Here is a 16,355-nt window from a genome sequence, read left to right as displayed (position 1 = left end):
TCTCACTCACCTCTGCACACAAAACGTGCAGTAGGGAATATTACAGCTAACAAAAGCTGAGCTGGATCAATTCATCAGATCAAAGGATCTCAACCATTCATCTAACTAATAATTAGGATCTAAGCCCACAAGGCATTCAAGGCCTTTTACACATAAAAACAAAACATTACACTTAGCATTCTTTGCATAAGTGAGTACACCAATTAAATCAAAGCTTTATTCTAATTCATTTTCAGCTCAAATACTTATAATTCAACTCTCCCCTTTAAGTTTTGAGCTGATTTCACACCAAGCATGTCTCTAAGATAGTTGAATCGATCATTGGTTAAAGCCTTAGTGAATATATTTGCCACCTACTCATTTGTTGGACAATACACCAAGTCAATTATTCCTTCTTGAAGTGCATCCTTAATGAAATGATACCTTCTGTTGATGTGTTTGGTTTTCTGGTGGAAAACCGGATTTTTAGTGATTGCAATTGCAGCTGTATTGTCACAGTGCACTGGAGTTGCTTCAGTTTGTAACTCACCAAAATCTTCAAGCACGAATCTAAGCCAAATGGCTTGTGCTGTTGCTTCAGAGGCACTGATATACTCTGGTTCTGCAGTGGAGAGAGCTACACAATTCTGTTTCACTGAAGCCCAAGAAAACACTCCACTACCAAAAGAAAAAGCATATCCAGAAGTACTTTTGCTGTCATCAACTGATCTTCCCCAATCACTATCACAAAACCCAATTGGCATTGCATTCTTTCCTTTCACATATTCCAATCCATAATCCAAGGTACCTTTAATATATCTTAGCACTCTTTTAGAAGTACCAAAATGTTTATTTGTGGGACTGTGCATGAATCTGGCAAGGAGACTAGCAACATACATTATGTCTGGTCAAGTGGCAGTAAGGTATAGTAAACTTCCCACAATTCTTTTGTATTGTTCCTCACTTGCTGGTCCACTACCATCATCTTTACACAGTTTATCAGATGGGACAAGAGGTGTGGCCATAGATTTGCACTCACTTAGCCCAAACTTACTCAACAAGGAAACTGTATATTTCCTTTGATGAATAAAAATGCTTGAGTGAGTTTGAATAACTCCCATGCCAAGAAAATGGTGAAGAAGTCCCAAGTCTGTCATTTCATATTTGATCTTCATGTCCTCCTTGAATTCATTCAATAACACATTGCTGTTCCCAGTATACACAATGTCATCAACATAGAGTGAAACAATTAGGAATTCTTCTCCCTTTTCTTTGGTGTAGAGAGTAGCTTCGCTTTGGCTTTTAACAAATCCACACTGCACACAATAGGAGTTAATTTCACTATACCAGGCCCTTGGTGCTTGTTTTAAACCATACAAAGCTTTATGAAGCTTGTACACCTTATCTTCACTCCCCTTGACTACAAAACCATCCGGCTGATCTACATAGACCTTCTTTTCTAGTACTCTATTTAGAAAATCCGATTTGACATCTAGTTGATATAGTTTCCAGTTCTTTTGTGCAGCCAAAGCAACAAGAGTCCTAATTGTATCCAATCTAGCAACTGGGGCAAAAGTCTCATTATAGTCTATCCCTGGTTTTTGAGCATATCCTTTTGCAACAAGCCGTGCCTTATTCTTCTGCACAGTTCCATCAAGGTTGAGTTTAGTCTTAAACACCCACTTCACACCAATTATGGGCTTGTTTATTGGTCTATCTACCAATTCCCATGTTGCATTCTTTTCAATCATTGACAACTCATCTTCCATAGCTTTCATCCATGATTCATCTTTGGCAGCTTCATCAAACTTTTTAGGTTCTACAATGCACATATTGCATTGTGCCAGAACATCATCCAAATTTCTCCATTTCAGTGGAGTGTGGTCATATGTTTGAGACCTTTTCATACTGCTAATTATATCACCTGTTGTTTCATGAGAAGATGACAATCTTGGTGACTGAATATAGTCATGACTTCCAAGAGTTGTGTTAGGTGATGAAAATTGTGATTGTTCAGATAAGTCTTCATGATTGGGCACAATTACATGAGTATCAGAGATCTCCTTCCAATTCCAAGCTGCACCCTCATCAAATACTACATCCCTTGACAACAGAAGTTTCTTCTTGATAGGATCATACACTCTGTACCCTTTTTCACAAGTTGCATATCCTACAAAGATACCCTTGGTACTCTTGGCATCTAGCTTCTATCTCAATTCACTTGATATATGCACATAGCACAAGCAACCAAAGATTTTAAGATGTGTAATCCTTGGTTTTCTCCCATTGAATGCTTCAAATGGGGTTATATCTCCGAGAGCTCTTGTAGGACACCTATTCAGTATGTAGACAGCTGTGTGTACAGATTTTGCCCACAGATAATAAGGTAACCCTTTATCATGGAGCATGGCTTTTGCCATTTCAACTATAGCTCTGTTTTTCCTTTCCACCACTCCATTTTGCTGTGGAGTATAAGCCATAGAAAATTGCCTTTGAATGCCTTCATCATCACACAGTTTGTTAAACTCACCAGATATGAATTCCCATCCTCTATCACTTCTCAGACATTTCACTTTAAAACCACTCTGTAATTCTACCATAGACTTGAATTTTCTAAAACAATTCAATGCATCTAACTTGTACCTAAGGAAATAAACCCACATCATTCTTGTGTAGTCATCTACAAGAAGCATAAAATACTTGTTACCTGCAATGGACTCAGTTTGCATAGGCCCACATAAGTCAACATGAACTAACTCTAGTGGATTGCTTGCCCTCCATGCCTGATTCTTTGGAAACCACTCTCTATATTGTTTTCCCAGTTGACATCCTTCACAGATTTCATCAACCTCTTCTAATTCTGGAAGTCCATGAACCATTTCTTTCTCTTTGAGTTGCGTTAACCCCCTTTGGTGTAGATGACCTAATCTCTTGTGCCAGATCCAGGTAGATCGAGATAAGCTTGTTTTCAATGCAACTTGATCATTAGGTAATAATGCTAATGGATAACATCTATTCCTCTTCATTTCTACTTTGATTACAAGGCAATCCAGTGAGGGACCATCAAAGATGCTGCACATTTTACCTCCAAACAACAAATAATACCCATGCTCATCCATTTGCCCCACACTTAGTAAGTTCTCCTGCAATCCAGGTAGATACATTACTTCTTTGATGTACTTTCTGCCTTTACTAGTATCAATCACTAGAGTACCCATTCCAGCCACATTCATAAGTTCTCCCGTTGGCATTTATACCTTGCCTACCACATTCCTCCTTATATCAACCAATAACTTCTTACTTCCAGTCATATGATTGCTACAACCACTGTCAATATACCATTCACCATTGACAGTAGATTCAGAGATGGTGCTGTTAGCAAAGAATAAATTCTCTGTCACCTCTACTTGATTAGCACTGTTTGCCTTTGCACTGGTTTGCTTACAGGACACTCTCTAGCCCAGTGTCCAAATCTCTCAATTGTAACATTTAGGCTTCCCCTTAAATCTACACTCACCAAAGTGAAATTTAGAGCACACCTTACACTGTGGTTTTGTACTTGACTGATTCATAGACTGTGAGGAATATGCATTCTGAGCAGCATTTGTAGAAAATTTATGCTGGAACTTAGGTCTCGAATCCCATTTTCTACCTTTAGAATTCTAATTTTTTTAAAGCTGAGATGGACCAGATTGAGATCCACCACTATTTTGTCATTTTGGACTCACTGTGAGGGATGAGAATGCCTTCCCAGTAGTATCAATAGTGTGCAAATCAAACCGTTGTTCTCGGCTCTTTAAAATTGCAACAACTTCCTGCAATTCTACAGTCTCTAGACACTTTGTATTTTCTATAACCAAACAGATCGAATCATAAGGTTTACTTAAACTAATCAGAACCTTCTGCACAAGTCCCTCATTAGAAAGAGATTCACCAAATGTTCTCATTTGGTTAATTAGATCATTCAGCCTTGTGAGATAATTAAATAGAGACTCATCATCTCGCATTCTAGCATACTCAAATTCTCATCTAAGATTCTGAAGTTTTACGGATCTAATCTGATCACCACCATGATATTCTTTATACAGCAGATCCCATGCCATTTTGGCAGAGTCGGCGTTGGCAATCCTAGGAAAGATCTGATCAGAAACTGCATTTTGTATAATATCTAGAGCCTTTGCATCCCTCATGAGCACAACAATCATTTCTTCATCACCGTCATCTTCCGATGACTCTTCAGCTTCCTTCTTCTTCTTCTTCTTCGAATCGGGTGTTGGCAATCCCTTTTCTACCAGATTCCATAACCCGAGAGATTTGAAGATTGTTACCATCTTAATTCTCCAGAACTCATAGTTCTCGCCAGAGAAGATTGGAGTTCTCACTTCCGAGCCTCCAGATCCAGACATCTTTGCAAACCTTTCGTGAGCTTTGATTGAGCTTGGTGACCTCACAGATTTACGCCTAGATTTTAAATAGCGTAACCTGGCTCTAAGGCCATGTTAGTGTAAAATTGATATTTTGGTATGGAGTTCTAAAGAACAAAAAGATTGAAGGATGAATGCTGCTCTCTCTATAAGTCACAGAGAAGCACATAATTGTATTAATATTTTCTCACTCACCTCTGCACACAAAACATGCAGTAGGGAATATTACAGCTAACAAAAGCTGAGCTGGATCAATTCATCAGATCAAGGGATCTCAACCATTCATCTAACTAATAACTAGGATCTAAGCCCACATGGCACTTAAGGCCTTCTACACATAAAAACAAAACATTACACTTAGCATTCTTTGCATAAGTGAGTACACCAATTAAATCAAAGCTTTATTCTAATTCATTTTCAGCTCAAATACTTATAATTCAACAAAATCATTATGGAGATTTAATGGGAAGATCGTTGGGGAAATTTTGATAACTAGCCATATTTTTGTAGAGTTCTTATCGTTGTACCACGAAATGATTTTTGGCCTATCTTTTGCAATTCTCACAAATTTAACCAGAAATCCATGCAAGAAGTAGTGTTTGATTACCAGCGAAATCTCTTTTGCGGTGTATGTGTGTGTGCAAATCTTGGAACAATTTAGTCAGCAGCTCTAGTTTCATAAACCTCCATCTCGAAAGGAATGCTGCGAAAAGTTCTTGTGATTATCTGCTTATCAGCAATGCTAAGCTAAATTGCTTGTCACTCTTTGATGCTAAAACAGTTGCCTAGTGTTTGGATTTAGAGCCTCCTAAGGACAAGCCTGATTTTACCATTCATGGTTCTTGCAATGAATGACTTTGTATCTCTGGTGTTACAAAAGCTAAAAGCACGAAGGCTCCTCTGCTCCTGTATACCTTTGGAATCCATCGATTAGAAAACTCAAGAGACTTACCAAGGGCCTCATTCAGCCCAAAAGCAGTTTGGTTGCTCTCTGGTTTGGATGTCATGGTGGGGCGAACGACTATAAGGTGGTGAGCATTCAGAGGTGGTGCAAGAAACTTGGCGTTGAGGTTTACAGCCTAATTGTACTCTTGGAAAAAAATTACTGCAGTTCCTAATGTTTCACCGGATGTCAGTTTATTGCAAAACAGGGGTGCATTCTTGAGTGGAGTTGTATATTGGATTGTAAAGCGGAGTTCAGAAAATCGCTCATTCATCCTATCTTTTGATCTGTGTAGTGAGGTTTTTCAAAAGATTCTGTATCCTGATAAATTGCATGGAGTGCTCGCCTTAATCACTCTTCAAGTGTTTGGGAAATCACTCTCTTTTTTTCCATCACAGACTAGACCTAGATGACGGAAAGTATCGGTATTGTGACATGGGTAATTTTACTTAAACTGAATTCTATGTTCTCGGTTCCTATGCATGCCTTTGGTATAATGTACTAGTAATATGTGTGATAGTAAAGTTCTCATGCTTGAGTTGGATTTTGGATCCTAATCCGCAGATCGGTACTAACGCGTTTAATGTATCCTAAGGAAACTTCATTGTTCATGTTGTATGTGAGACTTCAACTCATTTAATTAATTGATAACCCCGACTTGATTCGATTATGTTTTGAGTAAGCAATTACATCGAAACCATTTGATTCAGTTAATTACTATTAGATTTAGTTAGAATCAGTCATATGAAAGCTCCATTTATATTTCTTAGTGACTTTTTGCAATTTCCCGGAAGATAACGATTCAACAACTGCTTCTTAAAAAAATTACGGCCAACAAATTAAAATTAAGGGTTTACCACTCCAATGGTAAACAACTAGCATTGCGTATAAGCCAGCGTAGCCTTGTGACCTCAACTCTGATCACAATTATATAATAAACCAAGTCGCTTCCTACACTAAATGCAACCCCGAAGACTCAAAACAATCGGCAAAGATGGTTGTGTTCCTTCTCAAACTCATCTTCTTCACATTGAGCTTCATATCGAACTTGGTTACGCGCTTGATCTTCTCTGCGACGGCTCATCTTCTCGTGTTATTGATCCAGGGATTCAGAACACCAGCCCAAGGCATCCATGGCAAATTGCAACTAGTCACCGAGGTTATCAGGTCATGTTCTGAGTACTTTGCGGGACTTGTAATGGAAGCAATAAGTGCTACAATCTCTACTTTCTTTGATTTTCTGAAAGGAAGTGTCACCGGTTCTGCTGGCGTTATCACTTCTGCGATTGTAGGTCTCGTGGAGAAAACAAAGACTTCTCTTGAATCGGTCGATGGGTTGCTCACTGATTATCCAGAGGTTTCGAAGGGGTTTTCGGAGATGGTTTATCGTATTGTGAATGATATGTGGAATAATTTTAAGGATGCGTTTGAATATGTAACAAAGAATGCTTGATTGTTTGTAAAGACCTCTTCAATTTATTGTAATATTTGTGCATCCTAAAGCATAAGAATGAAATTTGTATCGATTTTGAGATGGAAAAGAAGAAAATGTTAGCATAAGAAAATGTTAAGTCGCTCGTGCACTAAAGTGATTTCTAACCATAGATGCATGTGAGTTACAAAATAGGGCCACCTAAGGGGATTCTAACATCTAGAAATTAGTAACCCGAGAGCAGTTTTCGCAGCACCAATGTTGTTCCAACCTTCACAACTTGATGTGTGAGGATTTATGTCACACAAAATTACAGACTTAGGATATTCAATTGCTTTCTTTATTCTTCTTTATTCAATACATACTAATGTGAAATTACCCTTGAATCAAAACAAAATGCTCAAACCTCATCGTTGACTCATCTGACGAACCAAAGTTGTCCAACAATTGATAAATCACTTAATGGGGCTGCAAAAATTTCTGTCTCGCCAATCTCATTCTCTCTGTTTCTAGTTATGGCAGCTGTGCCGGTGGCGCCCAAACTTATGCACGCAGTTCAGTACAACTGTTATGGTGGAGGAGCTTCTGGTTTGAAGGTTTCTTAACTTTTCTGCTTCTTTAATTTGTCTGCCTTTTTTTTTCTTCCTGTTTTGATTTTTGCTTGTGGACATTCTCTAATCTGCTAAATTGCAGTTTTGAGAAGAAATCATTTCACCATCTCAACTACCAGAATCTTAAAGTTGATTTATGTTTGTTGCAGCATGTTAGCACACCAATTCCCGCTCCGAAAAGAGACGAGGTGTGTCTGAAACTGGAAGCAGCTAGTCTGAATCCATCTGATTGGAAAGTTCAAAAAGGGATTCTATGGCCTGTTTTTCCCGGAAAACTCCCCCACATACCTGGTAATTTCGTTACACCTTTTTACCCATAATCCGGTTTTGAATCATAAGCTGGTTGGTTGCTTTGTTATGTTTGGCTGATGAGATTATCTAGAACAGTTAATGATGTGGCCGGAGAGATCATAGAGGTCGGACAAGGCGTCAAAAAATTCAAAGCCGGCGACAAAGTTGTGGCGTTGCTCAATCTTTTTGTAAGCCTCATTTTATCTTAGGTATAAGTTTCACATGAAATTTAATTTGTTTGTTATTGATATCATCTCTGCTGTCATATTACATGTTGAAAAAGAATGGAGGTGGACTGGCCGAGTTTTCGGTAGCTAGTGAGAGACTGACAGTTGCTAGGCCCCCAGAAGTTTCAGCAGCAGAAAGCGCTGGCTTACCTATTGCCGGCCTAACAGCTCTCCAGGCTCTCACCCAAGCTGCAAACATCAAGCTTGATGGATCTGGCCAGCAGAAGAACATACTGATTACTGCTGCCTCTGGCGGTGTAGGCCACTATGCAGTCCAGCTAGCAAAGCTCGGAAACACTCATGTCACAGCCACTTGTGGAGCACGTAACATTGAATTGGTCAAAAGCTTGGGGGCAGATGAGGTTCTTGACTACAAGACCCCTGATGGGGCATCTCTCAAGAGCCCATCTGGTAGGAAATTTGATGCTGTGATCCACTGCGCATCAGCAGGCATTCCTTGGTCAACATTTGAGCCTAATTTGAGTGCAGAAGGGAAGGTTATAGACATTAGCATCACTCCTAGCGCCTTGCTTACTTTGGTACTAAACACAATCACCTTCTCGAAGAAGCAGCTGGTGCCGCTGCTCATGAATGCCGAGGCTGAGAGCCTGGAGTATCTTGTTAAGTTGGTGAAGGAAGGAAAGCTCAAGACTGTGATTGACTCGAAGTATGCTCTAAGCAAGGCTGAAGATGCTTGGGCTAAGAGTATAGATGGGCATGCTACTGGAAAGATCATTGTGGAACCTTAATCAGAGAAATTATCTTTGGATTTCTAAATTTTAAGTACTGACTTTCGGCTTAATGTTCATTTTAAAGTGTCTTGGATTACTCGAAACGTTTAGGAATAACGAATGAGTAATTAAGCAAAAAATACAGTTATTCAACAATATATAGTCTGGTTAGATTTTGCTTGATGACCAAGCCAGAGTTACAGATATATGCAGGACAAGTTCAGAATCCAATCGCCTTAATTTATGTGATTGGAAGACAATTTTCATAGAATAAATGAAAAGATAAATCATGTTCAATTTTGTCAAATGAGATCATCATTAATAAAAAAAAAGTTCCAATATAACAATTATCAGGGGTTGACTTTGAACGCACAGAAAATTTTCGAACAATTTCTCAGATTGGGTAAAAAATAATACTTCATTGATATTGATGTATAACAATAGGAAGGTTATATATACAGAGCCTGGGAAACTAGAAAGTAATTATGAACCTATAATCTTGCAAAGTCAAATAGTTGACTTAGACTAATTAGGAATGTATAGCTCATTGATACTCCCTCCCAAGTTGGAGCATATATGTCGTCAATGCCCAACTTGCTAAGTGAGTTGTGAAATACTCTGCCTGTGACTGATTTGGTGAGGACATCTGTAAGTTGATCTTCGGATTTAATAAATGATACCTCAATGATCTTTGCCTCGAGCTTCTCCTTGATGAAATGTCTGTCAACTTCAACATGTTTGGTTCTATCATGTTGCATTGGATTATGTGCAATGTCTATTGCGGCTTTGTTGTCACAATTCAGTTGCATGGTTTGAACCCCAATTCCCCCAACAAATTCCTTATCCAGAGTATCTCACATACTCCGTGTGCCATACCTTGATATTCTGCTTCAGCACTTGATCTTGACACTACTTTCTGTTTTTTGCTTCGCCAAGATACTAGATTGCCTCCCACAAAGGTAAAGTATCCAGATGTAGATCGCCTGTCAGTAACAGAGCCTACTTAGTCTGCATCAGTGTGACCCTCAACATCTAGATGACCATGTTGTGTGAACATCAATCCTCTTCCAGGAGATGACTTCAAGTATCTCAGAATTCGGTTTATCGCATCCATGTGGGCTTCACTTGGTGCATGCATGAACTGACTCACCACACTTACGGCATACACTATATCAGGTCTAGTGTGTCCTAGATAGATTAACTTACCCACGAGGCGTTGATATCTTTCTTTGTTGGTGGGTATCTGATCAGGATATTCACCAAGCTGATGATTTAACTCCATTGGCGTATCTGCTGGTTTGCTGGCTAATATTCCAGTGTCAGTCAAAATGTCAAGGATATGTTTCCGTTGTGAGAGAAATATTCCTTGTTCTGAACGAGCCACTTTGATGCCTAAGAAATACTTCAGAGTATTAAGATCTTTCATTTCAAAGTCACTTGCCAAGTGGTGCTGCAATGCTGCCTTTTCCTTTAGGTCATTCCCGATAACTACCATGTCATCAACATATACAATAAGGGCAATGACTTTACATTTCTTATGTTTCAAGAAAAAAGTATGATCTGAGTTACTTTGCCTGTATCCAAAATCCTTCATTGATTTGTTGAACTTTCCAAACCATGCTCTGGGTGACTGCTTCAATCCATAAATAGACTTTCTCAGTTTACACACCATGTTGCCAGTATTGGGCCCAATCTTGCATCCTAGAGGGGAATCCATATAGACTTCTTCTTCTAGGTCGCCATGTAGGAAGGCATTTTTGACATCAAACTGGTGTAATGGCCAATTTAGGTTTGCTGCCAGAGAAAGAAGTACCCGAATTGTGTTTATCTTGGCTACAGGGGCAAAGGTCCCCCCATAGTCAATCTCATAAGTCTGAGTATAACCTTTCGCCATCAATCTTTCTTTGTATCGTTCAATGGTGCCATCTGGGATCTTTCATCGCTTGAGTCCACTTGGGATCTTTCAAAGCTTCATGCACATTACTTGGAATAGATACAATGGATAATTGACATACAAATGATGCACATGACAGAGACAACCTATATAGGGACACATGATTAGCAATAGGGTATTTAACTTTTGTTTTTGGGTCTAGGTCATACTGTTGTCTAGCAATCCCTCTAGTGGTACGAGGAGGTAACTGATAACCTATGTTTCCTGTATGACTCGACTCGGATAAAGTGCTTAAGTTGGAGTTTAATTGTTCGGTTACCTGCGGGGAATCTTCAGGACCTGATTGGATGATTGGTGATGGTACTGTAGTATGAGGGAAATTATCTGAACCATTATCTGGAGTTTCTAGTAACTCTTGATCTTGTTGCACCACTATAGCTGGTTACTCGGACACTAACTGTTCTAAAACATTTTGTTGAATTTGGATGATCTGAGTATCTACTGCAAAGATAGAGCTCTCCCTCTGTAGATGATGCTCCAAAACTCCCCCTGAGTAATAAAACTCACTCTTGTGGAAACTCACATCTGCGGTAACATGCATGGTCTGAGTGGGAGAATGGAAACACTTATAGCCCTTATGAGTGTCACCATACCCCACAAAGACATAACGCAGTGCACATGGATCAAGCTTGCCACGTTGATGTGGATACACTTGAACATAAGCAACACAGCCAAAGAGACGTGGTTCGAGATTTGATGTGGATGGCATGGTGAGGAGAGTGGTCAATGTCTAAAATGGAGTTTGACACTAAAGAGTGCGGGATGGTGTTCTATAATGAGGTAAGCAGCAAAACAAAGAGCCTCCTCCTAAAAATAATGAGGCATACGGGCCTCAAATAAAGAGGCACGAACAACTTCCAAGAGATGTCGATTCTTACGCTCTGCGACACCATTATGTTGTGGTGTATAGGCACATGTGGTTTGATGAACAATACCATGCTGACTTAAAAAATTATGTAGGTCATGGTTGACATACTCTCCTCCATTATCAAACCGAAGTGTAGTGATTTCTTGTCAAATTGAGTAGCAACATATTGATAAAATAACTTGAATTTGGCGATGACTTCACTTTTCTGCTTTAAGGGAAAAATCCAGGTCATTCAGGTGCAATCATCAATAAACGTCAAAAACCCCTTAAAACCACTAATAGTGGGAACTCGTGATGGTCCCCAAACATCAAAATGGGCAATCATGAAAGGCAGAGAACTTTTATTCAATCTTAATGGATAAGAAATACAATGGTTTTTCGCCAAAATGCAAGTTTCACAACGAAAGTTTGATTCAGCAAACTGGGAAAACAAATATGGAAATAAAAGTTTTAGATAACCGAAAGAAGCATGCCCTAATCGTCTATGCCATAGCCAAATTTTCTTCATCTTGATAGACTTATCTCCTCTCACATGATGTGCGTTACTCAATCTCTTACTGCTGTCGTCTGTCAAGTCCAGATAATACAACTCTCCCCTCCTAGTACCACATCCAATCACGGCCCTAGTGAGAAGATCCTAAAATAGACAATACAATGGCCAAAAACACACGATACAATTAAGGGAATCAATGATTTGAGGAACAAATAACAAGTAAAAGAAGATGTGCAAGAGGTACCTAAGGTGGCCAAGGCCTTGGAGCCAGATGTACTTGATGGAGGTTCTAATGCAGTCTCCTCGGATGACTGAGCGGATGCAAATGAGGCTATGGTCGAATCCTTTTTTTGCCCTTTGTGGACCCATCCTTATGGATAACCAAAGATCTCATAACAGCCCTTAATTGTGTGGTTATCTAAACCACATTTGGTATACTTCATTGGAGGCCGGTTACGAGTAAGGTTGACACTGTAGTTGTTCGGCCGAGATTGTTTGGACCTGGCAACAGCCAAGGCTGTGGCTTAGGAGGTTTCACCAGCTTCAGACATGGTTCCCTGTCGGTTACTCTCTCGTTTAATATGTGCATATGCTGCCTCAAGTTCGGGCTTAGGCTCCATCCTCAAAATCTCTCCTCGGATTTGATCAAAATTATTGTCCAAACCGGCAAGAAATATATAAACTCGGAGACGATTAACCTCCTTGCGTCTAGTCTCAACATCTTTTGGATGCTCCATGGTGCTTGGACTTAATTGATCAAGCTCCTGAAAAATCTCAGTGAGCTCACTATAATATTTGGCAACTGATGCACCAGCCTGCTTCATTATGAATGACCATCTGTGAAGGTTATAAATCTTGGGTTCATCAGCACCATCTGAATAGGCTTGATTTAGGCCTGGCAATTTCTGACACGACCCGATAACCCGACATGACACGACACGAAATTAACAGGTGTTTGGGTCGACACGATAACGAATCGGGTCGTTATCGTGTAACCCGATAAGCACCTGTTAAGGTAACGGGTTGGTTCGGGTATACACGTGGGTAACACGATACACGATAAGCAGAATATTATTTTTATAATTTTATAACCCTAAAAAAAAACTGTAATAATTATATACATTAATTTTATAATTTTATACCCCTAAAAATTATAATATATATATATATATATATATATATATTAAATTAACTATAAAATTTATAATAATTATAATAATTATATATACTATAATAATTATACCCCCAAACTATTAAGTCTATCTATAATAATTATATATATATATATATATATATATATATATATATTAAATTTTATAAAAACTATAATAATTATTAATTAATAATTTAATATGCATGAATATGATGCATTGCATTGCATCCATTGAAATTTGATGTGATTTGTTTCCATTCAAATTTCAATAATGAATTTCTTGCTGTTGCCAACTTGCCGCCCTTTTTGAAAAAAAAATGGAGGGAAAATGAAAATGTTAAGAAAAGTTGAAAATGAAACAAAAAAGTGAGGGAATTAGGGAAAGATGTTGGAGGGAAAAGTGAAAATGATAAGAAAAAGTTGAAAAGGAAACAAAAAAGAGAGGGAAAAATGAAAATTAATAGAAGTGGTGAGAATTTTTTTTTTTTTTTTTTTTTTTTTTTTAAGTTATTAACTTTTTATCACACACATGACTGTCATGACATATCTCACTATTTTTATAATGACACACGTGACACGTGATGTATGTACTATTCCGTGTACCAGTCAATTATAATTTATACGTACAAAATAAATAGATTTAAATCTACTTAATAAATATATATATACACACACACACACGGGGAACTTGATTGATGGCATACGAATTCTCCAAAACTAATTTCAACGATCCCAACCGTCAAACTTGTTTGTATATGCTTTGAGATCACATCAACAAAAAATCATAAAAAATAAACATTCAGAGATCAAGTAACGGGACAAAGCTTTTCAACGGTTATAAACGAAAAATCACGATTTAACGGTTATTTTAACTCCGATTTTGATGATTTTTTATAACTACACTCCTTGACCCTATATGAATACAATGAATGAATTCGATCTTCAATTTAAAATATTTACACAAGTGGATACCCCAAAATCTTATGTTATACTTAATGAAAGTATAAATAAACTCTAAGTGTTAGTCAATCTATCGTTTTACGAATTCTCCAAAACTAATTTCAACGATCCAAACCGTCAAAATTGTTTGTATATGCTTGGAGATCACATCAGCAAAAAATCACAAAAAAAAAAAAAACATTCAGAGATCAAGTAACGGGACAAAGCTTTTCAACGGTTATAAACGAAAAATCACGATTTAACGGTTATTTTAACTCCGATTTTGATGATTTTTTATAACTACACTCATTGACCCTATATGAATACAATGAATGAATTCGATCTTCAATTTAAAATATTTACACAAGTGGATACCACAAAATCTTATGTTATACTTAATGAAAGTATAAATAAACTCTAAGTGTTAGTCAATCTATCGTTTTACGAATTCTCCAAAACTAATTTCAACGATCCAAACCGTCAAAATTGTTTGTATATGCTTGGAGATCACATCAACAAAAAATCACAAAAAAAAAAACATTCAAAGATCAAGTAACGGGACAAAGCTTTTCAACGGTTATAAACGAAAAATCACGATTTAACGGTTATTTTAACTCCGATTTTGATGATTTTTTATAACTACACTCCTTGACCCTATATGAATACAATGAATGAATTCGATCTTCAATTTAAAATATTTACACAAGTGGATACCACAAAATCTTATGTTATACTTAATAAAAGTATAAATAAACTCTAAGTGTTAGTCAATCTATCATTTTACGAATTCTCCAAAACTAATTTCAACGATCCAAACCATCAAAATTGTTTGTATATGCTTGGAGATCACATCAGCAAAAAATCACAAAAAAAAAAACATTCAGGGATCAAGTAATGGGACAAAGCTTTTCAATGGTTATAAACGAAAAATCACGATTTAACGGTTATTTTAACTCCGATTTTGATGATTTTTTATAACTACACTCCTTGACCCTATATGAATACAATGAATGAATTCGATCTTCAATTTAAAATATTTACACAAGTGGATACCACAAAATCTTATGTTATACTTAATGAAAGTATAAATAAACTCTAAGTGTTAGTCAATCTATCGTTTTACGAATTCTCCAAAACTAATTTCAACGATCCAAACCGTCAAAATTGTTTGTATATGCTTGGAGATCACATCAGCAAAAAATCACAAAAAAAAAAACATTCAAAGATCAAGTAACGGGACAAAGCTTTTCAACGGTTATAAACGAAAAATCACGATTTAACGGTTATTTTAACTCCGATTTTGATGATTTTTTATAACTACACTCCTTGACCCTATATGAATACAATGAATGAATTCGATCTTCAATTTAAAATATTTACACAAGTCGATACCACAAAATCTTATGTTATACTTAATAAAAGTATAAATAAACTCTAAGTGTTAGTCAATCTATCGTTTTACGAATTCTCCAAAACTAATTTCAACGATCCAAACCGTCAAAATTGTTTGTATATGCTTGGAGATCACATCAGCAAAAAATCACAAAAAAAAACATTCAGAGATCAAGTAACGGGACAAAGCTTTTCAACGGTTATAAACGAAAAATCACGATTTAAAGGTTATTTTAACTCCGATTTTGATGATTTTTTATAACTACACTCCTTGACCCTATATGAATACAATGAATGAATTCGATCTTCAATTTAAAATATTTACACAAGTGGATACCACAAAATCTTATGTTATACTTAATGAAAGTATAAATAAACTCTAAGTGTTAGTCAATCTATCGTTTTACGAATTCTCCAAAACTAATTTCAACGATCCAAACCGTCAAAATTGTTTGTATATGCTTGGAGATCACATCAGCAAAAAATCACAAAAAAAAAACATTCAGAGATCAAGTAACGGGACAAAGCTTTTCGACGGTTATAAACGAAAAATCACGATTTAACGGTTATTTTAACTCTGATTTTGATGAATTTTTACAGCTACACTTCTTGACCCTATATGAATACAAAGAATGAATTTGATCTTCAATTTAAAATATTTACACTATCACAAAATCTTATGTTATAATTTATATACTTAATAAAAGTATGAATCAACTATTTGGAAAAGGAGGTAATATATTTTTATATGGTATAGTATTATTATTTTATTTTTTTTCATAATTATTTTGTTTAACTTTTCATAATTGAATGATTTTTAATGTTTGCTTTTTCTATACTTAGTTTATGCGGAAGAGAGTTCTGACGTGGAAAATCTTATTGAAAACATCTTCAACATAACTCTTGAAGGCAATAGAT

The 16,355-nt window shown here is 36.9% G+C and overlaps 1 protein-coding gene across 1 annotated transcript; it reads left to right on the top strand.

The window, feature by feature from the left end:
- Positions 1–7,172: 7,172 nt before the first annotated feature.
- LOC137726901 (chloroplast envelope quinone oxidoreductase homolog) lies at positions 7,173–8,722 on the top strand. Its single transcript, XM_088694434.1, has 4 exons — positions 7,173–7,374; positions 7,539–7,680; positions 7,777–7,868; positions 7,964–8,722. Exons 1-4 carry the CDS (start codon positions 7,294–7,296, stop codon positions 8,654–8,656), a joined length of 1,008 nt encoding a protein of 335 aa, XP_088550560.1. The 5' UTR covers positions 7,173–7,293; the 3' UTR covers positions 8,657–8,722.
- Positions 8,723–16,355: the final 7,633 nt, after the last annotated feature.

Source organism: Pyrus communis, chromosome 5 (assembly GCF_041283825.1).
Source record: "Pyrus communis isolate YQ-2024b chromosome 5, ASM4128382v1, whole genome shotgun sequence".
Lineage (NCBI taxonomy): Eukaryota > Viridiplantae > Streptophyta > Magnoliopsida > Rosales > Rosaceae > Pyrus > Pyrus communis.
This window is presented reverse-complemented; position numbering and strand designations above follow the sequence as displayed.

What these genes read in the sequence shown, in the direction of transcription:
- LOC137726901 (XM_088694434.1), top strand. Translation starts at nt 7,294, where the DNA reads ATGGCAGCTGTGCCGGTGGCGCCCAAACTTATGCACGCAGTTCAGTAC. An exon ending in GAGGAGCTTCTGGTTTGAAG is followed by an intron (nt 7,375 to 7,538) that starts GTTTCTTAACTT and finishes TGTTTGTTGCAG; the next exon opens with CATGTTAGCACACCAATTCC. An exon ending in AAAACTCCCCCACATACCTG is followed by an intron (nt 7,681 to 7,776) that starts GTAATTTCGTTA and finishes TATCTAGAACAG; the next exon opens with TTAATGATGTGGCCGGAGAG.